This window comes from Ctenopharyngodon idella, chromosome 3 (assembly GCF_019924925.1).
Source record: "Ctenopharyngodon idella isolate HZGC_01 chromosome 3, HZGC01, whole genome shotgun sequence".
Classification (NCBI taxonomy): Eukaryota; Metazoa; Chordata; class Actinopteri; order Cypriniformes; family Xenocyprididae; genus Ctenopharyngodon; species Ctenopharyngodon idella.
Window position 1 is genome coordinate 44,178,412 of NC_067222.1, and position 23,741 is coordinate 44,202,152.

General features: G+C 35.9%; 1 protein-coding gene across 1 annotated transcript in view; it reads left to right on the forward strand.

The window, feature by feature from the left end:
- Positions 1-23,741, forward strand: part of LOC127509266 (alpha-1,6-mannosylglycoprotein 6-beta-N-acetylglucosaminyltransferase B) — a 132,859-nt gene that overhangs the window by 48,095 nt on the left and 61,023 nt on the right. Inside the window, exons 6-8 of the mRNA XM_051887857.1 lie at positions 4,159-4,326; positions 7,211-7,375; positions 16,574-16,743. Coding sequence (XP_051743817.1) covers positions 4,159-4,326; positions 7,211-7,375; positions 16,574-16,743 — 503 coding nt within the window. The remainder of the gene's footprint in view (positions 1-4,158; positions 4,327-7,210; positions 7,376-16,573; positions 16,744-23,741) is intronic.

Here is a 23,741-nt window from a genome sequence, read left to right on the forward strand (position 1 = left end):
TTGCATGTTCTTTCTGCGCTGCTTTAGCCCCCGATCCACTAAATTAATTATGCAGATCAGGCAACGGTACAAACACACACATAAAATCTATGCTGAACGCAGTTTGTACAGTGCAGTTCAGATCTCAGGAGCAGTTTGGAGTGCTGTATTGTGGAGAGCACAGCAGATTACCATGACCTGACATATTTCACATGGAGCATGGAGTTTTGTGAATAAAACACAAATTATAATGAGCCTAATTGTGTGTTTGAAATGAAAAGAATAACTATGACATGAAATTCTTGTGTTGAACTACTATTTGTTTAACCCTTATGTGTTGTTGGGGATGTTTTCATCCACTATGGGGTGTTTTTGATTCTTAATTTGGCCACAACTTTCTCTGTGTTTCAGCAAATGGAATGATTTTTGGTGACAAATCTTATTTTGATACATATTTTGGGAAAATGCTTTGAAAATTTTCAAAACCTCAAAAATACACTGTGGGCAAATTTACTACCCTTTCGTTATGTTCAGGATGAAAACATCCACTAAATTAAACTGCTGTAAAAATGTATCAGATAAATATTTTTTTCTATTTTTTTTTTTGCATAAATCTATTAATCAACCTCAGTCCTAATCAAAACTACTAAATAACCAGGATTTTTACTCTTTAATTGCCAAGTTCATAAATGATGTCACTGATTTGGGGGAAAAAAAAAAACACAAAATGACTTATTTTCAATATAAAAAGTGACTGTGGACTGGATTTTTTTTTACCTTTTATCACAGTCTTGGGCATGTCAAAGATTAGTAACAACATTGGCTTTGATGCATTGTTAGTTTTTGTGCAGCATCAGATTTTAATTTTTTCTCCCTCATTTACTGTTTTTGCCCCATTGACTAACATTATAATGACATTTTTTGATTGCAAAGCCATGACACCATATAATCATGCATTCTGATTGTTGGTGGTTTTCCCTGTTGGGAAGAGGTAAAATTTGTAATTTTTACTGTTGATCACCAGGTGGCACCATTAACCCTTTAGATAGGCCTGTGCAAAAAAAAAATAAATAAAAAATAAATAAATAAATAAATATATATATATATATATATATATATATGATATGATTTTGATAGTCCACTTTAGACATTCTATGCAAGTAACTTTCATTAGAGTATTAGTAGACTGTACACTTTTAGATTAGGGTTCTGGTTAGTAGAATGAGTTGGCATGTAGTTCCGAAGTTAAAAAAAAAAAAAAAAATTAAAATGCCTGTTGGCAGACCATCAAAATAAAGTGTTAGCAGATATTAAGCAGACAGTCTACTAATACTCTAATGAGAGTAAAGCCAGGTACACACTGTGCGATTTATAAGTCCTTTACGATGGTTGCTTGTCAGACTGTACGAATATGATCCTCATGTCACACTGTGGGATCTCAGCTGTCATTTATGTCAGACTGTACGACAGTCAAGACGTGTTAAAAACGGACGCGCGCATGAAAACTTGTCCGGTGTTTTACATCATCAACCCACACATGTTCGGTGACTGTGAGCTGCATTAGACGCGGGACTGAAATGGTGGCTAACAAAGACATCTCTATCGTTAATTTTGATCATGGCTTGTCTTGAAAAACGAAGACAATTTGACGTTCGTCGTAGGAGAAGTCACACTGGAGGATTGTGCGCTAAATCTTCTGACACTGCCAGAATTTCAACGGAGGTGAAATTTGATCGCAACGGTCATTGACCGGCTGTCTGTGAACATGTCAAACTAGCTACAGATTTTAGCCTAGGATTATAGGAATCTTTTAAGATTTGCAAAATTTGTCTCAGACGACCAAATCGTGGCCAAAATCGTAGTGTGAACCAGCCTTTAGTTGACATGCAAGCAAAGTTACTTATAGTTAGTAGAATGTCTAAAGTGGACCATTGAAATTGTTACTAAAAATCTTACTGACCCCAAACTTTTCAACTTTATGAAGCCTGCAATAATTAAATAATACATCAAATAAAGTTTATGGACTTAATCTTACTTAAGTTACAAATGTTTTTGCTGCTAACCTCCAATAATTAACTCTTACCCCACCATTTTCTGCGTTTTCACTGTTATGTGGTAGGGGGTGCTATTATACATCTTCTGAAACACAGGTAAAGAAGGAGCAGAAACAAGCTTTAACAGCATTGCTTGTTCACGTTGTAGTCTTTGAAAAAAAAAAAAAAACACCTTTTTCGCAGCTTTTCAAAATGTGCTTTTTTATGAACTTTACTAACATTCATTTTTATTTTATTTTTTATTTATTTATTTTTTCTCCATAGGCTCTATTCTTAGTTTTGATATATTGCATGTTCAGACATTCATACAACAAAATATTCTAGGGGCCATTAACATTTTGTGAAAATTATCCAAAATGCTGGAGATGGCTGGCAAAAAAAAAAAAAAAAAAAACGGTGGCGGGAAAAGAGTTAAATTCCACCATACAAAAACGCAAAATACTTTTAAACGTCATGTCTGTTTTTTTTTTGTTTTTTTTTTGTGGCTTAAATTAGGGTGTTGAATTTGATTATAGCATCATCTTTTGGACCAATATGTATATTTCTTTCATTCAGCCGGATGGATATTTGTTCTGTTTTTGGTGTGAATAGACAATTTGCCACCGATTCGTTTCACTTTTTTACTTCACATTTGGTGTGAAAGGGCTGTTAGAATTGTCCACTCTTTTCAATGAGTCACTCATGTCTGAATTGATTCTTTAAGTATGACACCATCATCATCCATGTGAAGTGGCTATTTTACGGATAAGAGTTTATTTGAGGTTATATTTTTGTTCAATACTCCCATTCCCCTCCCGAAAAAAATCCTGAAAGCAGCCAAATCAAACCAAAAAGTATACATTTGGGTAATTAAAAAAGAAGAAGAAAAAAAATCTGTATTCTTTATTTATATTTATATAGCGCTTTATAAAATACAGATTGTTTCAAAGCAGATTTACAGTGATAAACAGGAAAATAATGATAACTCACAGTTTGCTGTGCTCTTTTAAAGGTTAGCAGAGGCATTAAGATGAAGACTGAACCCAACACGTAAATAAGACCCTGACCTGAACTGACCTGACCTTTTCTATTAAAGATCACCATGCCCTATCAGTTCCTGTAGCCCAACTGGTAAAACGTGAGGTGAACAATGGCAAGGTCACCATGCAGGGAATACCAGCACTGATAAAATATATAATTTGAATGCACTCTACACTGTAAAATTTACGGTAAAAAATGGCAGCTGTGGTTGCCAGAAATTTACCATCAAAAATATGGTAGCAACATTTTAGGTTTTACAGATTTAACTTAAATTTACAGTAAAAATCGTAACACATTAACTGATATAATGTTAATTTACCAACCTATTGAAGTACTAATATCTGTTTTGTACCTTTGTAATACACTGACAACCACCAAACACAGTGGTGATCAGAGTCACATGATGAATCAAAGTTCATCAGCTTTTCCACCAGCTGAGAAGAACAATATTAATATATAGAAGGTGCACACAGTGTCATTCACACAAACACTAAACGCATGACATTAAAAAATGCAATAAACATTCATTTAACAACATTGAATGTAACATAAAACCCTAATGAACATAACTGATTAGAAAAAAAAACTAAGAAAAACTAAGAAGAACAAGTTATTTAAACCTAAAAAATACATCAAATTTGAAGTGTCACACAGGGAATTCTGGAAATATCCATTTACGGTTTTTCACTGTAACTTATACAATGACATGTTCTTTTTTCACTTTCAAAAACTGTAAATGTAATGGTATTTTACTGTAAAATTACATTAAATGTATGGTTAGATCTATTACAGTTATTCACTGTATATAAAACAGAAACTTTCTGTTAACCATTTAATAAGTTTTTTTTTTTACCGTAGCATTTTACTGTTTTACCGTTAAAATGATCATTTTTTACAGTGTAAGTTTCTTTGGATAGAGTGTCTGCAGAATACAATGTAAATATAATTACAAACCTGAACATAGAAGAAAGCCCCAAGACATTCATAAAAACTGATCATTTGATGAGTCCTGTCGTGCTTGGTTTGCGTATCACACCACTGTCCTCTCACTGTGAAATGTCAAAATAGTGATAACCTAACTGTTACTCTTCTCTTAATGTTCAAGTGGATGAGAGCCAGGTGGACATCTGACCCTTGCTACTCCTTTTATGGAGTAGACGGCTCCGACTGCTCTTTCCTCATCTACCTTAGTGAGGTAGAGTGGTTCTGCCCCCCGCTGGCCTGGAGGAATCAAAGCAGCCACCCCACAATCAGCAGCCTCCCAAGAAGACAGGTGAGTGCCTGAAAAAGTCAGTAATTACAACTCTGATTTCAGTGAAACAGAGAAGGTTAGAAGTTTGTGAGGAGTTATTGTGGCTAACCTGAAGTTTATAAGGCTCTTTTCCTAAACCTGATGAGTTGCCTACATAGGCAGCATCGCATGTATCTTTTATAAAGAAAAAAAAAAAAAAATCCAGAAAAATGTGATGGATGAAGCAAGAGAAAAAGTTTCCACAAAAATATGAAACAGCACATTGATAATAATCAGAAATGTTTCTTGATCAGCAAATCATCATATTAGAATGATTTCTGAAGGATCATGTAACACTGAAGACTGATGCTGAAAATTCAGCTTTGATCACAGGAATAAACTACATTTTACAATATATTACAATAGAAAACAGCTATTTTAAATTGTAATAATATTTCACAATATTACTGTTATTATTACTTAATAATATTTTACAGTATTTTTAATCAAATAAATGTATTTTTTTAAAAGCGTTATCTTACCAGCCCCCAAATATTGAAATGTAATGTATAATTAAATGAAAAGTATTGATATGTTAAATAAAAATAAAAATAGCCCTGCATTTTTTGGCGTCTTAATGAAATAACACATTGTTAGCTTCTGTGTTAGCAATATGCTAACACAGAGCTTTTTAGCCATTGTGTGTTGACAATGGCTAAAGCACATTTCCCATGCATGTGTTTGTATGACACACAAGTTGCTACCTATACAGCGTTCCAAATCAGTCATTTATAAGGTTTCATTTCAGTTAGGATGCTGCCTTAGTAGGCGGTAGAAAGCAATGCAGCTCAGTAAGTGTGCAGCATGTGCGATCTCACCTGGTTAGCAGTTACTCTCACAGCGTGTCATTTCAAGTGAAAGATTTCCAGCTGTTTGACACTTATTCACAACATCACTGAACCCTGCTAAGACTGAAATTAGATATTGTTTTTATTCAAGTTTTTTTCCCCCCTAGAGCTTAAAATATGGTAGCATTTTCATGTCTTGCAAAATTACCTCTGTAAATTTCACATAGCTATTACCAGTATACATCTCAACTGAAAATGACAGTTCTTTCATTTGTAAAACCCTGATTAACCTCAGCCTCATGCAGTTTAAGTATAGGGTTGATTGCTTTTGAGCTTTTAAGGCCTAATCACTGGATTTTCCAGGTTAGTGGCATCAAATCTTTGAAATATATTCAGAGTCATTTAGTAGTAAGTAAATATCCAAGAGAAGAACTCAAAATTACTGTATACCCTTGTTAAAAAAAAAAAAAAAAAAAAAAAAGTGCACATATTTGTATTGAATGTGCACTTTTAGTGTACTTAAAATATTATAAGTATATTTTATAAAAGTGTACTTGTACAAAAAATAATATTAATGACATAAAAGGCCACTTAAGTGCACTTAAAGAGAGCACACTTTCATGACTGTTTCTTAACACACTTAAGCACACTTTTAAAAGTGAACTTTGTAATAATCTCAAAATAAAGGTTTTACTGTAAAATACAATTTAAATCATTGTTTTAATAATCATTTGTTCTTTATAGTACACTTATTTTGATGTGTTGACTAACATACTAAAGCACATGTAATTTTAAATGTAGTGTGTATTTCAGTACATTTAATTTTAATATATTATAATAGTAACTTGATTATAAATGTGTAATTACAAATCTATTTAAATACATGACATACACATTTCAATAGAAATGACAGAAGTGTTTTATTTTAGTTTACCATAAATGCTTGTAACTTTAATCATATTTCAAAGACAAAATAAGTACAAATTAAAGTTGTACTTAAGTCTCTGCTTAAATGATTAGTTCACTTTCAAATGAAAATTAGCTCAAGCTTTACTCAACCTCAAGCCATCCTAGGTTTATGACTTTCTTCTTTCTGATGAACGCAATCTGAGATATTTTAATAAATATCCTGATGCATCCGAGCTTTATAATGGCAGTGAACAGGACCAACGAGTATGAAGCTGAAGAAAATGCTTCCGTCTACATCCATCGATCATAAACGTGTACTTCACACGGCTCCGGGGGGTTAATAAAGGCCTTCTGAAGCGAAGCGATGCATTTGTGTAAAAAAAATATCCTTATTTAACAAGTTATGAAGTAAAATATCTAGCTTCCGCCAGACCGCCTTCCGTATTAAAGTTATGAAGAAAGTGTAAACTGGTGTCGCGCCAGTTACACTTTTTCCGTAAGTTGAAAGGGAACTTCTTTTTGAACTTCAAGAGTTTTACACTTTCTTCATACGTTAAATATGAAAGGCAGTCTGGTAAAAGCTTGATATTTTACTTAATAACTTATTAAATATGTTTTTTTTTTTACACAAACGCATCGCTTCGCTTCAGAAGGCCTTTATTAACCCCTGGGAGCTGTGTGGAGTATGTATATGATGGATGGATGTGGATGGAAGCACTTTCTTCAGCTCATACTTGTGACCCCTGTTCACTGCCATTATAAGGCTCGGATGCATCAGGATATTTATTAAAATTTCTTCGATTGTGTTCATCAGAAAGAAGAAAGTCATATACACCTAGGATGGCTTGAGGGTGAGTAAAGCTTGGGCTAATTTTCATTTGAAAGTGAGCTAATCCTTTAAGTGCATCAAAAGCTCTCCAAAATTCAGCATTTAATATAAATTTAAACTAAAAATTGTGTCAGACAATGTTACATTCAGTTCACACTTGAGTATTCATTTAAAGTATATTATTTCAGTAATAAGTACTGCTAAAGTGTACTTCTAGTTTACAGGTATTTGCAATTGTATATTTGTTTTCTGATTCATATCTGTGATAACCAGTACTTTTGTATGGACACACATTTCATCTGTACACTTCTTTGCCTGTTAATCTCACTTTTTCTCTTAGGCATTTTTCCGCTTCGATCTGTCTCTACTGTTGGAACGGGTCGGCTCGGGCAAAGAATCCTTAAGCTTCATGAGGAGGCGTATGCGCAGACTGGCTGCACAGTGGGCTGCAGCTGCACGCAGACTTGAGGAGCGCCTGCGCGGTCAGTACAGAGAGCAGAAGAGGGTGAGCTGTCACACACTGTCTAAAGAAGGTGAATTAAAGGTGCTATAATGAGGTTTCCTTGTAAAACAATGACTTCATTAGCACACTTCGGATGAGATTTGTTTTTGAAGTGACATTTGAGTTTTGATTATTAACAGAGGATCATGCATTGATTTGTATGCAACCGGGATTTCAAACCAGGCGTTAGCTGTAGATATGGTATTTGATGAAGGTCAAAATAAATGAGAATTATTAGCCAATCACAGATGTTCCTATCTGAACGGGATTAGATTTCTCAGAGTTAGAGAAAATTCCCTAGTGTTTTTCTCTAACTCTGAGAAATCTAATCCCGTTTTTTTCTAATTTTTATAGAGGTTGTTTAAGAAAAACACAGCCGTGTTTGATTTGGATGATTAAAATCAGAAAATATGTCTGCAAAACACAAATGTATCTAGCCTCAGAAAAAAAAAAAAGTAGTTTCATCTGAATAGGAACATATATTATAAAGATTATTAGCAGTAATGTTTGTACCATTTCCTTTCTAGAAAATCAGTTACAAATAAGCCTATACAGACTGATTATTTTCATTTCCTGTCCTGAAGCCAAGCCTGAATAAAAAACAAAAACAAACTGTAGATTAAATTAAATCAATCTCACTGTGAGATACAGCCCTGATCCACGCTCTCAATTCTGTCACAGAGAAGTGGTTTTCTGTAAAGAGTTTGACTGTGACCATGACAAAGCTGTTTGCTGTAGGTGAAGAATGCTGCTATGAGTTTGACTGGTAAGTAAATGATAATTGCAGGTGCTTGTGAATCTGTTTGTGATGGCTGGTTGCACACATTTCCCATGCGCTCGTTTTTAATTATGGTCTCTTTGTCTATTTGTCTTCACGTGTGCTTTCTCAACACTTTGTTTCCTTTTGATTGGTGCACTTTTGATGTGCCCTATTGAGTCATTTAACATCCTTTCAACAGTCTTGGTTGAATCTGCCTACTGCTATTAATTGTTATGGATTGCCAGCTGTCTGTGTTTACTATGTGTGTAGGAAGTTTAATTATTTTGGCTCAGAACTGATTCCAATTAATGATCTTGGTTCCTTAATGACTCAATATATATATATATATATATATATATATATATATACCCTTACAGAAAAAACACATGAACTTCACATGTGCAAAAACAAATGTGGTCACATGTACATGTGATTTTGCACATGTGAAATTTAACACGTGAAAACATGTTAAAAGCACATGTGAAGATATGTGGATCACACGTGAAAGCCCAAATAATAACCTAACTGTAAACTAGATAAAATACAATGATATTTCTGGTACACATATATATTATATATTAATAAAAGTACCATTTATTACGACAATGTGTTATTTGTTATACGCTGTTATAAGGTGATGTTGTTACAATGTAATTACAGTTATATTTAACTACTGTACATATCCTTACTATAGGGTTAGGGTTTGGTTTTGGGTTAGTTGCATGTAGTTATGTATAATTTAGTGTTAGTGACATACATAATTAAAAAAAAATAATAATAATAGTTAAGTGAGGAACTAGATCCATCACAAGCAACTTGAACATACAAGAAATAAAATTAATGTCACAAATTGATACATGGAATTTATGGATGAAAACATTTTATTTCAGAAAGACAGTGAAAATAAAGCAGCTGAAGTAGCTGTGTAGCGCATCTAAATGTGAATCGATTGTGCGCTTGATCTCTACTCCATGGTCATCTATCACTTTATCAGCAATTCATTTTTATTGAGAGTGGTCTCATTGGAAAACCACAAACAGAGAAAAGGAGTGCACGTCTGTCTGTGGGGAGAGCATTGAAGCTTAATCCAATATTTGGTTTCAGTATTTATGAAGAAAAAAAAAAGATATGCTGTTCTGTAAGCTCACAATATTCAAATAGATAAGTAAAGTTTGATGACAATCTTTGATGTTGGCTTGACAAAGCTGTATCTGCCCTTACGAAAATTAACCATGGTTTTACTACACTAACCATAGTTTACCCATGGTATTGTAACCACAAAACTGTGGTTATATGAATAGTAATCAATCTGTCAAAAAAAAAAAAAAAAAAAAATCCTACTACACTTTTACTATAATTAAACCATGGTTAATTTTTGGAAGCATTTAAAACGCTTTTAACATATTTCTAGCATGATTTAGCATATTGTTAGCATTATTTAGCATGTTGTTAACACGTTTAGCATTTTGCTATTATGTTGCTAGCATGTTTTAGCTTGTTGCTAGCATGTTTAAACAGGTTGCTACCATGTTTTAAGATGTTAACTACCATGTTTTAAGTATCATACTATCATGTTTAGAATATTGCTAGCATGATTTAACACATGGCTGACATGTTTTAGCATTTGGCTAACATGATTTAGCATGCTTTCTAGCATATTTTAACATGTTGTTAGCTTGCCCTATGTCCAAAGCTGTTATGCTTTGCTAGTGATGAAAATCTTGGGTAAGCTATTTTTGTTTTGATCATCTGGTTTATGAAAAATAGCAAAATTTGTCATCCTGAAGCTCTGACCCATATTTTTGTGGTCATAGCTTGAAAGCTCTAGAATCCAGCGTTAGCGTCAGTTCTGGCAGGTCACGTCAGTCAAGCTTGCATCAGCTGACTCACAGGTGACTTACGTCTTCCTATAGGAATACTACGCCTATCACGGCATTCATTTATAAGCTCCTCAGTATTATCAGCAGCTATTGCATTTCTCAGGAGCTATTTACCCTCCTCCATCCCCAGCTCCTCCTCTCTTCAGTCAGGATTGGCCTTATGATTCCCCTGAATCAAACTAATTCTTGAAATATGTGTACGTGTTAAATTATTGACATTAATTATATCTGCATATGTTGGTTCTGTTCTGTTTACCCTAGGGGGGTTATTGCTGCTCTCCCTGCTCTTATCCATGCTAGGCCGCATGGATGCACAGGGAGCTCTTGCCCAGAACAGAACCATACCGCCAATACAAACTCTATGCATTATCATTCATATTTGACGATAGTGGTCCTGACAGAAATAAGATACTGTTAGGTACTTGTCCTGTACTTCATAAGACACTTAAGTCGTAAATCAGTATGCTTTGTCAAGCCAACTATTCACAGGTCATTTGTGTCTGTAATTTGATGCACACATAAATGTTCAATACATATTCTGAAGCAATAGTAGAAAATTATAGACTTTTGAGAATGTAAGAAGAGTTTGTGATGCTGAGAAAGTATCAGGCCATTTCTTGTTTCAAAAGTGTCATTTGTAGTATTTCACCATTCTATGAAATGCAGTACATACAAATATTTCAGAGGTGTCAGTCTGTCAGCATCTTAAGAGAGGCCATGCAACTATTTCATACTTTTGCACCATGCTTCTGAAATGGACAAAAAAAAAAAAAAAAGAGAAAAAAAAGTCTAGGATAAAAGCTTCATTAATCATTCTGAAATACCTTGAAATATTTGAGAGCTGCATTACTCATCTACAGTACATCCAGTGACATTCATTCAATAAACTATCTAGAAGAAAATGGTAGTCCATCCTAAATATCCTTAAATTAACTGTTTTTCCCTTAAAAAAACTATCAATGTCTTTCTACATACAAAACGGGAACATATTAGCATCTGTGGGGAGTATAAAATGAGCTATCTGTTAGCAATAGAAAAAAAAAACAACAAAAAAAACAACAACTGCCATCTTTGTTTATAGACACTAAATTCTACTTTTTTGAGCCAGTCATCTGAGCAGTAAAGAAAGACTATGCGATTAAATACTAACTAGCCGCAGGGAAACAATGTCCTGATTAATACAATTGTTTAGTAACAAACTAATGGACAGAAATTATACAATTTAACCAGACACATGTTAACTTATACCAAGACTATTATATATAGAGGAGTGAATGACAGGTAGAAATAAGAATAGTTCAAGAGAAAGAAAACAAACAGCAAAATGCAGCTACAGGCTGCTGCCGATTAGTGCTGATTCATTAAACCTGTCTGTTACTTCCGCTCAATTAAACATTAAGGGAAAAAACTGTGTCATTTGCGTTTATTCACATTCAGTGAGATGACTTATGTGTTGAGAATATTCATACATGCTGATGTGGCCAAACAAAAATGACTGTAATGATGTACGCAAAGTCGAGGAATCAAACGAAACAGTCTTTAATAGTATTCAGAATCCAACAGGTACGCAGAGAACTCAGGAGTAACACGGAGCAGAATACAACCATGCTTGAACACAAACAATATCGAACAAATGAACTAAGGAAACTCGGTGCTTATATACTCTAAGAACATAATCAAGAGAGAAACAGAACAGGTGCGTGTAATCAGAAACTATGGAAACTAATTAACAAACAGGGAAACTAACTAGAAGATAAGGGGAACAGGAACAGAGCAAACAGAGTGTAAACGAAACTAAAACATAACATACACGTTACAATATTGAATGTTTAGAGAAAATATAAAATAAGTTTTGCATTGAGGATCATATTTGATACATCATATTTGGCTGTATCAAATGTAGCTTTTATGCCTCATATTAGGGATGTGCCCAAAACTGAATACTATGATCGGAAAGAAAATGACGCAATGTACAAAGCACTTAAAGGGACTTGGTGATTTAAAAATTACGAGATGGGAGGAAAAATACATTTCAATGCTTTTGTATTCTCGTGCAATTATATAATTGGGTTATTATTTCAAGGAAGCGCTATTAATATGCAAGCTATTAAAATTCCTTTTGAATGCAAGCTCACTTTTTTACTTTCACTTTCCAATTTACGATCATGCGTACTCTGAGCGACGGTACACAAGATAAGATGTTTGTCAATGATGCTCAAGATCTGTTGCACACTAAATCCTCCGACTTGCACACCAAATCCTTCATCTTGTCAGTTATCTCTCCTTACTATCTTCATGTGATAAGTGAAGTCTGATGTACTGTAATGTAACCGACTACCGCAGTGCAGAACCTGATTTCGCCAAGTACTTTGTTGATCCTGGAACAACATTCCATTCAACCAATCAGATTTGAGGGAAAATGTCACAGTTTATGTCAAGTTTAGGCTTACAATCAGGGGGGACCTAAAATGCAATGCAATACAACCAAAAATACATGCAATGATGATTGAGAGGTGAATAAATAAATGTTCCTCAAAATCCTATGGATTTGAACATAGTAATTTTGACTTGAATTGTTTGTTAAATTAATAAATATTAATGTTTTGACCGGACATGCCAATAGTGCACTTGATTATATATATATATATATATATATATATATATATATGGTCACACTTTAGTGACCCTAATTAGTCCTAATTAGATATAGAATAAGGTCATGCAGAATAAGGCATTAATACGTGCTTTATAAGTACTAATAAACAGCCAATATCCTAGTAATATGCATGCTAATAAACAACTAGTTAATAGTGAGAATTGGATCCTAAAGTGTTACCAAGAATGTATAATGTAAAGCATAACATTATAATGTTAAATGTTTCCACAGTGAAATAATTGACTTTTATATTGTCATTGTCATTGTACTAAAGCAAATTGTTGAACTGTTTAAAAAAAAAAAAAAAAAAAAAAAATCATCTCGATTGTGACTGTAACCGTGGGAACACAATGGGAACACAATCATTTCATTTAATTTCGAAGGTTGCATCCTCAAGAGGACTAATCCTGTGAAGGATGCAGTATATGGAGTGTCCTTAGCCAAAATTAAATGAGACGTCCTTCGTAGGACACACAGGCAGGAAAGGAAACAAGAAGTATATCGTTGCTATGCCAATGCGTTCACTGCAGGCTCATTGCGCTCTCAGCAAATGAATGAAAATTTTTAATAAATTTGTAAAGTAATTTGAAAAGAAAATGTATTTACTTGTTTTATTTTGGTTAGTGCTTGAGGAGCTGGCTTATGAACAATTGATATCTGTTACAAAGGAGGAGGATATCGAGAGGAACAAAGTTTAAAATAAAAACAAGCATGAAACTACTTATATCTAAACACATCACTTGTAGGCTATGTACATTTGCCAACGCCGCCATTTATTTATTTATTTTTTTTTCAAATAAATGACGGTTGTTAACAGCGACGCAAAGAATTGTAGGCTATCTGCAGCAACAAAGGATACACCTCATGCATCCTCCGAATTCCTGTAAAAGAAGGACACATTCGAAGGTCGCGTTCGGAGTGTCCTACTTACTTTTCTTAAACGATACAGCCTCAACGACGTATGCAACCTTCGAATGCGACCTCCGGAGGATGCAGCCTTCGAAATGAAACATAGCTGTTGTTGCATATAAATTGATGACGCTATGGGAACGCCTCTGCGTGATTGTGTCTGAAACACATGTTCAACAAATTCCAATGTCATTGGTGCAACATCACCCCATGACGTGTGACAGTGTACCGTGGAATCAATAAAGGATACCCGGAACACAACAGCATCAGCTTCTGATTGGCTGAAGTAAGTTGCTCACATGCATGCCAGAAGTATGGCAAGGCGACGCAGCATCTCATTCAGGGAACCATGGTTACAGTCGTAACCAAAACATTCCCTTTCGAGGGAACTCTACTGTGCATCTGAATTGATGATGCTATGGGATCGGAATACTCAACTTGATGTTTGCTTAGAAGATGGGGAATCCTGGTTGGGTGAACCAAAACATACCAGCAGCTGGTCAGTCTTACACCACTGAGCGGTCCGGTGGACATAACACACAAAAACCCTTACTGAAGACATGTATAGCAGGCCATAAACCTCAAAGTGCCATGAAACAAGATATCAGGTGATGTCTTCCCAAAGGCCCATTGCCTAAAGGTGCATGGTAAGCAGCTATGGCCTCCACATAAACCTTCAGACAAACCTTCAACGATCCTGAATGAAGTCCAGCACTGGACCAACTGGGCAGTTAACTGGGTCTAACTGGCGTTCTCTGCGCAATTATGTGAAGACTGTACAGTTTAAGGCATACAGTTTCCTTGTGGAGGGAGCTCTAGAGTTTAGGATGGTCTCAACAACCTCAGTTGAGAGACCAGAGTTCAGGAGTTGATGCCCCTCAGGGGCTAAACCCATAACTTCAACTTCTCCCTGTGACAGAAAGTCCCTCTTGATGGGATAACAGGTCCGTGAACCACATTCGGGCCAGCCAGAATGGGTCTACTAAGGAGCTAGATGCAGAACTGGATGCATGCGAAAAGGTCCACTTCTGCCTGGCTGAACTTCCAAATCAACTTCACCATCTCAGGGTGGAGTCTCCATTCCCCAAGCATCAGCCCTTGCATCGACAGGATGTCTGCTCCCTGATTCAGGCACCCAGTGATGTAGACCACTCTCAGGGAGACCAGCTTGCCCTGAGCCCACAGAAGGATCTGCCATGCCAGTTTGCAAAGAGGGCGCGACTACAGACCCCCCTGGTGATTTATGTTTGAGACGACTGCTGTGATGTCTGAGCAGACAATAACAAGCCTCTGAGGTCAGGGAGGAAGTAGGAAGTAATTCAGTGCTAGAAATACAGCATCTATAAACAAGTTATGTGCCATGAGAGATGATGACCTCTCCACAGACTCCGAGCTGAACAGCCATCTAGGAATGCACCCCGGCCTATAAGGGAAGTGTCTGCTGTTAGCGTCTTGTGATGACAAGAGGCCCACAGCACAGATCCCTGGTATAAGAACCAAGGCTTCTTCCACATCACTAGGGTATAAAGACATCTGTTTGTAACAATATGAAATTGGCTGAAATCGGCGAAATCTCCCTCCTCAGGGAAACCACTTGGAGAAACCACACTGTTCAGTCCTGTTCAGAGTTCAGTCCTAATTCCAAGCACTTTATGTGGGCGAGGATGACATCTTGATGCCAAACCACCATCTCCTCTGACTGTGATAGAATCAACCAGTCATCGATGTAATTGAGAACACAGATACCTTGGAGTTGCAACAGAGCCTGAAGGAAGAAACCAATATGCTTCACCCCAAAGCGAACCTGAGAAACTTCCTGTGTTGTGGAAGGATGTATATGGAAGTGTGCGTCCTATTAGTTGTATTGTGACAAACCAGTCCTTGGAACTGATTTGAGTCAAGACAAGACTCATGATTAATATCTTGAACCTGTACATCCTCGAGTACAGTTTAACTGCTGAAGATCTAAGATGGGACACAACCCCCCATCCTTCTTGGGAACTATGACGTACTGGCCGTAAAACCCAGAGTCTCTTATGGGAAGAAGAAAGAGGAACTTTCACCAAGAGAGACTGAACCTCCTGTTCCAGCACCTGAGCCTGTTTCGGGCTGACTACCTGGACAAGAATCAAACTGAATTCTGTACCCCCTTTCTATAATCTGCAAGACCCATCGAGACGTTTGGCAGAAGTTTCCATCCAGCCGAAAAGTCTACTATGGGAATCAGTGTTTTGAGACTGACCTCTGGTGCAGCCTGAGTAGTATGCCCAAAGCCCTGAAGCAGATGGCCGACAGGGAACAACTGAACACACTGCTCTATAACTCTCCTCGGAGGGGGCAAGCCTCCCAGTGCCGCAACTGATTTGTTTAGACACTGAGCAATGAGCTTGCTGGAAGCTCGCTTTTTGTTTAAAAGCCCTGATGTGTTTGCCTTCAGTCAACCTTGTATCTCCTATATCAGACTTTTCTTCAGAGTCTGTGAGTGAAATTGATCCCTTAAAAAAATAACAAACAAACAAACAAACAAGCAGATAAGATAAATGAAACCACAGTTTGGTACACATCTCGAGTATAATGAAATTCCTAAAATATTTATATATAAAATGTGTATGCATAATGTAGTATGAATTGTGTTAGTGTAAAAGTTTAATATATATATATATATATATATATAATTTCTGTTGTTGACTTCAGCTTTATGGAAGTTCAGAAGTTCATCCCTTTTATTTCAGACATATTGACTTAATCTTGATATATAGCTTTTTTGGCAGTTAAATTGATATTCATTATATTACGATTCATTTTTTCCACTGGAAACAAATTGCTTGTTTTGCCAATTCTAGTAGGTTATCATGGTATCCTCTGCTTACAGAAAATGTGTATGATGTGCACAGTAGACATACTATTATGCAGAAATAGTAGTATGTATGTGAGTAATATGTTAATATGTTATGGTAATTCTATGTTCTGAACATAGCCTCTCTTCCCTCTTTCAGATCCTGGTGCATGTTGGCTTTCTGACAGAGGAATCTGGTGATGTGTTTAGTCCAAAAGTGCTGAAAGGTGGGCCACTTGGAGAGATGGTCCAATGGGCAGACATCCTCACCACCCTTCATGTGCTGGGACATAACCTCAAGATTTCACTCTCAGTCAAAGAACTGCAGGGGTAAGTCTTGTGATAATGCTGCTCAGTCTCCAGTCATGTTACCTAATTAATATTCATAGGCCAACTGCCTTGGTACTATTTATTATTTGATGACCTATGCAGATGCACTTCAGCTGCAATGTTTTGATGGTGATATTGAGATATCTGTAATATAAATAATTAAAATAGAAATTGAATTTTTCATAAAAATATGTATTTTTTATAATTACTTTGATAGCTTCACAATACACAAACATACACAGTATTTTTATTTGAAAACACAACCTCAGATGTCTTTATTGATAAGGCTGGAATGTACATAAGCTTAGTCTTGGTGGACTAGATCTGCTACACTGCTGCTGAATGAGTAAAGGCTACTGCCGAAACATGTACATAAATACTGTGAATAGAATGCGAGCTGCTGCAAGGAAGTATGGGAGAACCCCCTAACAGATCTAGGCAGGTAGTGCTGGGGAAGATGGAGGACTAGGAAAATTCCCATAGTGCATTGCACTGAGTTGAGCCGGTTCCGACAGAAATAAATAAGTTAAGTAGATAGAACAAACAGATCGATTGGCCAAAACGGTTGGCTTTAAGATAACCAATCAAATGCTCGGAAGAGTTTCATGACTGCACTATGCACTACTGGATCACTACTAATCAATTAAATAAATACCTCGTCTAAGGTACCAAGTGAGCCAGAAACAACAGGTGCTCCTTCAAATTCCTGCATACAATAGAGTGTATTTCAGCACTATGGACAGCTCCCATATACGCACAGCAATCTGTCAGTGTTTGCTCTAGTTTTACGCAAAATATGTCTGGAAGATTTTAAATCTCTTCATTTGTTCTTGTCTTGGATGCTCTAGTTTTTATTATAGCTGAAGAGAAAGCTAGGGGTGACACCTGCTTGAATGTGTGCATGCAGTCAGTCAAGAAAGCGGTAAGTGTGCACAGTAAACCGTGTAAACATGTAAATGAGCCACAACAGAAAAAAAATAAAAATAAATAAATCCTGGTGATGGCTTTAATAAAAATAAGGCAATGTCGAACATTGAACTTCACTGTCTCTGGATGCTCCTAGTGAATTTAAATTAGTTGAAAAACTGAAGCGCCATGACAACAGGTTTCTATGTTGCTTCAGGCTGGATAACAACTAGTTTTACCTTCTCCTGGGCAAAGCTGTACATTTTTCTTCGCCTTCTTCTTCTGATGTAACATGCAGATGTGAAACTTTAAATGGAATGCATACCACCCAACTAAAAAAAAAAAAAACAAAACAAAAAAACAAAAAACAAAAACAAAACAAAGATGACAGCAAACTTTTTTTTTATTACCAACACTTAATATACACTATCAAAACATTAAACTTTAAAATATCAATTTAAGTTACTGATAATTCAAGTGTCAATATAGTATATATAACCAAATTTGTGTAAATATGTGGTGACAAACAGTATAAAAATACAATGTACAGATGTCACATGGGGCAAAATGCTTTAACATTTTAAGAGAAATGCTATGCAAACATACTAGTGTATGTCATTTGAACAGCGGGGAAGATGCATGGAAATTAATTTGTGTTATGTTACCTAAAATCCCCATACAGATGGTGACACAAATGCAGACTTTTTCCACATTTTACAGCACATTTACTTCACAAATAACTGACAGTCATGAGCTAAATATGATTTCAATGACAATAACCAGTACAAAAACTCATTAGTAACTTAATTTTCGCACCATCAGTTGCACGTACATTCAAGCTCCTCGGATATCCCTGTTCTTTTGATAACTGAATCAGTTAGTTGGCGAGTCAAGAAGAGTTGCAATTGTATCAGTCCAATTTGTAAATGAATCATTCAGTGTTATATGTGAACCAAATCAGCAGGTTCACACACTGTAAAAAGTAATATCTACTCAATAAAATTGTGGCAACAGTTTACAAGCAATATTATTAATTAAATTCAACATATAAGAATTGAGTTACAATTAATCAAATTAATTCCTTAAAAGTCAACAATTTAAAATGTGTAAAATTAACAAACACCATTACAGAAACCACAAACTGACATAAAAAGCAAAGAGCAAACTGGCAAACTGCCCAACTAAATGAAACACTGATCACAATAATGGTGACCAAACATTATCTGCAAACCTCTAAACCTCTGTTAATTCTTGTGTTTCTCTTTCCTTCATTGATTCTGCTTGTTATCATCAGGTGTCTTCAATGTTGGCAATTAAAAAATAAAGAGTTCTTAATTCATCTTTGATTAAATGTCTGTTTGTTTAAATTTTACTCGTCTTAAATGGTTGACATTTAAGGAATTAATTTGATTAATTCTAACTCACTTCCACTTGTTGAATTTAATTAATAATACTGCTTGTAATCTGTTGCCAAAATTTTATATTGTATTACTTTTTACAGTGCATCTCTATCCTATCTAAGAATAGGGTGGCGATTTCTTCAGCTCAGAATAATGAGGAACGACATGTTTTTATGGAATGTATTGGAGTAAAATGTACTAGATTATGCTTTGGAATGTAGCAAAGTAAAAACTTCCCAAAATAAAACTACTCAGATAAAGTACAGATACTTGAAAAATGTACTTGAGTACAGTAGCAAAGTAGAAATACTTTGTTACTGCCCACCACTGTTTTCACAATACATTTTGTTTCAAAGTAGTTTTACAGAAAATGCTTGTTTCAATTTTACAATTTAGGAAGTTTTCTATTCAAATTACTACCTCAATATTAATATTATTATGCATTTTTTTCTTGTTGTACACACATACACAAAAACATTCCAATCACAAAGTGTAAAATTGTCATTACAAAGACATGCACATTTTCTAGTAATCATTGGCTGGGCTTCGAAGGGCAGCAGACAGGGTCAAAGTTGGAATTGTCTAAATGCCACATTACAATGCTTGACTGACAACATGGCACTGGAGGTAATGTTGTAATTGATGGTTTGCTCAACAGTTTAATGCATTGAGCCATCTAGACACGAGTCATGTGAAAGGCCTTTACACAAGTGTCAGCCAGTCTCTGAACAACGGACAGTTCCATCAGCCCTTCTCTGATTAATGCTTCAATACACTAAAAGATTATGTCATTCTCACTCTCTAAAGTTCAGCTTTTGACTTTTGCCAATCTCGTTAACTGTCAAACCTGAAATGTGTGAAAATTGCCTTCAGTTACAGTTTTTGTGTTTAACTTGAAGACATTCTTCTTTAAACTGTTTTGTCAGAACATGTGAGGCTGCTGGAGTTAATGCTCTTGCTGATCCATATCTCTGTCAGACTTCAAAATGCTGCTTTGAAGTTAGATGAAATGCAATTTCTATAGTCTTTTCATGAGGAGGAAAAATTAATGCCTTTATTATGATCTGATAAATTGAGCAGTGAAATAATGAAACGTCTATGTGAGAGCCAAAACACTTACACTTTACAAAGTCTTTGCATTCTAGTAGAGTCATTGGAAATCAGCTGTATTTCTCTTTTGCTCAAGACACTGCTCAGATTCTCTTGAGTGAATTATTATTATTATTATATATTTTTTTTTTTTTCTTCAAATAAATGGTTCCTCATCTCTTGCATTTGCCAAAAAACAAACCCCTAAGCTTAGCAGGGACTTGAGCCATATCTAGGGACCAAAATATCACAGGCTGTTTTCCAAAACCCAGTAAGCCTTCTAAGGCAGCATCCAAACTAAAATAGAACTTCATAATAAGACTCAACACAAGTGATTTCAAAAGAGTTTGATATTAGCATGTTGCTAAGCTAACAATGCAATGCTAAATACCCTTTCAACGAATGTCAGTTCACTCAACGGCCATATTTGCGATGACTATTTTTGGCATGCAAGACCAATTCACACGCATGCATCTCAGGACACTGATTGTTTCTATGAGCTTCTATCCACAGTTGCAATGACATGATGATTTTATCAATAGGCAGTTGACTCTATTATTTAGAGGGCGGGAAGCCCAACATATTGCCATGTTGTCAGTATCATGTGACCTACCAGCATCAGTCGCGTCACTTCACTGCCATTCACAAATCCTCCCCCATGGCCTCATGGGATAGTAAAGTGTCCATCTATTTCTGGCGAGATTCTGAATAGAAGACAGTTCTTTTAGAAGACATTGTAATTTACACTGGAAAGTGCCTATAATGGTTTACAATGCTGTCTATGTAGGCAGCTCAGTAGGTTTATGAACACAGCCACATTGGGATAGCCTCAATTGACTTGCACCAGTAAGAAACTACATAGCAACCATCCAGAGTGCCCTAGAAACCACATAGCAAGCATCCAGAACACCTTAGCAACTGCATAGTAACGACCTAGCAACCATCCAGAACACTCTAACATCACCTCTCTATTTCTTTCAGTGGAATATTTCAGAAAAGTCCGGTGTGTCTTGATTCTAGCTCCGTGTCTTGACTCTCTGAAATTATCAGACACACACTCAACCTCTCTGATGAATCTCACTAAGGCAACACGCTCTGATTGGCTTCCCCTCTTGACTGCATACTTCATGTCTCTTCTCTGTAGGGAATAGACAGATGTCTGTTCTCCAGCTGTTGCAGAGGTTTATGATACTCTCTCCTCCACAGCAGCTGTGGTCCCTCTATTCTCATCTTTATTCCTGCTGGCTGTGTGCTGTCAGTGTCAAAGCAGAGCACAGATTCACAGCAAATACATGAAACTCTAATGCTTCCTGTCAAAAGCCCAGCACAGGCTACAAGGCAGAAGCTTGTCACCCTTTCATGTTTTAAAATGTCATGAAACTCCCCATTTCAGCACAGGTCAGTTCTCACTGCAGTAAAATGATAAAAAAGGGGGTATGCATGGAAACCTGTGGAATAAGGAAGGAGATTACATTAGTTTCATTACGTTTTAACGAGTTAAAATGAGTAAAGTGTTAAATTTTGCAAATGTATGCCGCCATTTATGATTGTACACAAAAAATGCACAAATATATTATACATTTTAAAGCTCACAATACTGTACATTTGACAAAAACACAAGTCATTTTGTATTATTAATAATTTTATGTTCAAATAAATTTTGAAGCTGTTTTTATTTGTACTCATTTGTACTCTACATATAGAAATGTGCTTCTGCATTTTTAATAGCTTCTTAAAAACATTTTTAGGTCATATTTTAGTTTGGGGAACACATATTAACTTCAATGAACTCCTATTTTACTGCTTATTAATAGTTATTAAAGGGATAGTTCACCCAAAAATTAAAATTCTGTTATTAATTACTCACACTCATGTCATTCTAAACCTGTAAGACTTTTGTTCATCTTCAGAACACAAATTAAGATATTTTTAATGAAATCTGAGTGATTTCTGTCCCTCCATAGACAGCTATGCAAGTACCACTTTGATGCTTCAAAAAGTTCATAAAGAGATCGTAAAACTAATCCATATGAATTAAGAGGTTTAGTCCAAATTTGCTAAAGAGACATAATTGCTTTAAATGATTAAAAGATAAAATTTAGGCTTTTAGTCACATATAAACATTGATCATAACATAAACATAAACAGAGCTCAAACGAACCTGTTTGATGCGTGAGAACGAACCTCTTCCGGAAGCTCAAACGTGCTGCATAACATGAGAATGAACCTCACTGGTTTTTGCAGAAGCTCAAACATGCTGTGTAACACACGAGAATGAACCTAACTTGTTCTTGTGGAAGCTCAAACGTGCTGCGTAACACCAGAATGAACCTAATCGGTTCTTGCGGAAGCTCAAACGTGCTGCATAACACATGAGAATGAACCTTTTGGTTCTTGCGGAAGCTCAAACGTGCTGCGTAACACATGAGAAGAACCTTATTGGTTCTTGTGGAAGCTCAAACGTGCTGCGTAACACATGAGAAGAACCTTATTGGTTCTTGCGGAAGCTCAAACGTGCTGCCTAACACACGAGAATGAACCTAATTTGTTCTTGCAGAAGCTCAAACGTGCTGCGGAACACGAGAATGAACCTAATCATTCTTGCGGAAGCTCAAACATGCTGCGGAACGCATGAGAAGTTGAATACGGAAGGTAGTCTGGTGGAAGCTAGATATTTTCATAAGTTGTTAAATATGGATATTTTTCTTACACAAATGCATCGCTTCACTTCATAAGGCCTTTATTTACCCCCGGGGCCATGTGAAGTACTTTTATGATGGATGGCTGTGGATGGAAGCACTTTCTTGAGTTTCATACTCTTTGGTCCCATTCACTGCCATTATAAAGCTTGGATGCGTCAGGATATTTATTAAAATAACTCTGATTGTGTTCATCAGAAAGAAGAAAGTCATATACTCCTAGGATGGCTTGAGGGTGAGTAAAGCTTTGGGTAATTTTCATTTGAAAGTGAACTAATCCTTTAATTTGTGTTCTGAAGATGAACAAACGTCTAATGGTTTGGAATGACATGAGGGTATGAGTAATTAATGAAAGAATTTTCATTTTTGGGTGAACTATCCCTTTAAGGTAGTTGTTGTAGTGGTTAAGTTTAGTATTGGGTAGGATTAAGGGATGTAGAATATAGTCATGCAGAATAAGGCATTAATATGTGCTTTATAAGTACTAATAAACACCAAGTACACTAGTAATATCCATGCTACCAGTTAATAGTAAGAATTGGTCCCCAAACTACAGTATTACCCATTTTTATAAAAAATTGTTTAATCACAGATATAATCATCCTAATCTGTTAACACACTGACAGTAAGGATGGATTGTGTTTGTGATGTTAAGTTTATCAGCGTCAGACCATGTCATGTTTCACATGAGCATCAGTCCACCTCTCCATAAATCTAGAAATCCTCCCGTAATAAATGACCGTTGCACACAAACATTTCAAAGGTGTCAGCGATTGACTTGACTGTAGCTCTGTCAGCATCGAGGGAGAGCACCATATTTTTTGCACCATGCATGCAAACACTTGTGACCTATGTGTGGTATAAAGTATTTGAAATACCTGTCGAAGGAAAAGGTCATGTGACA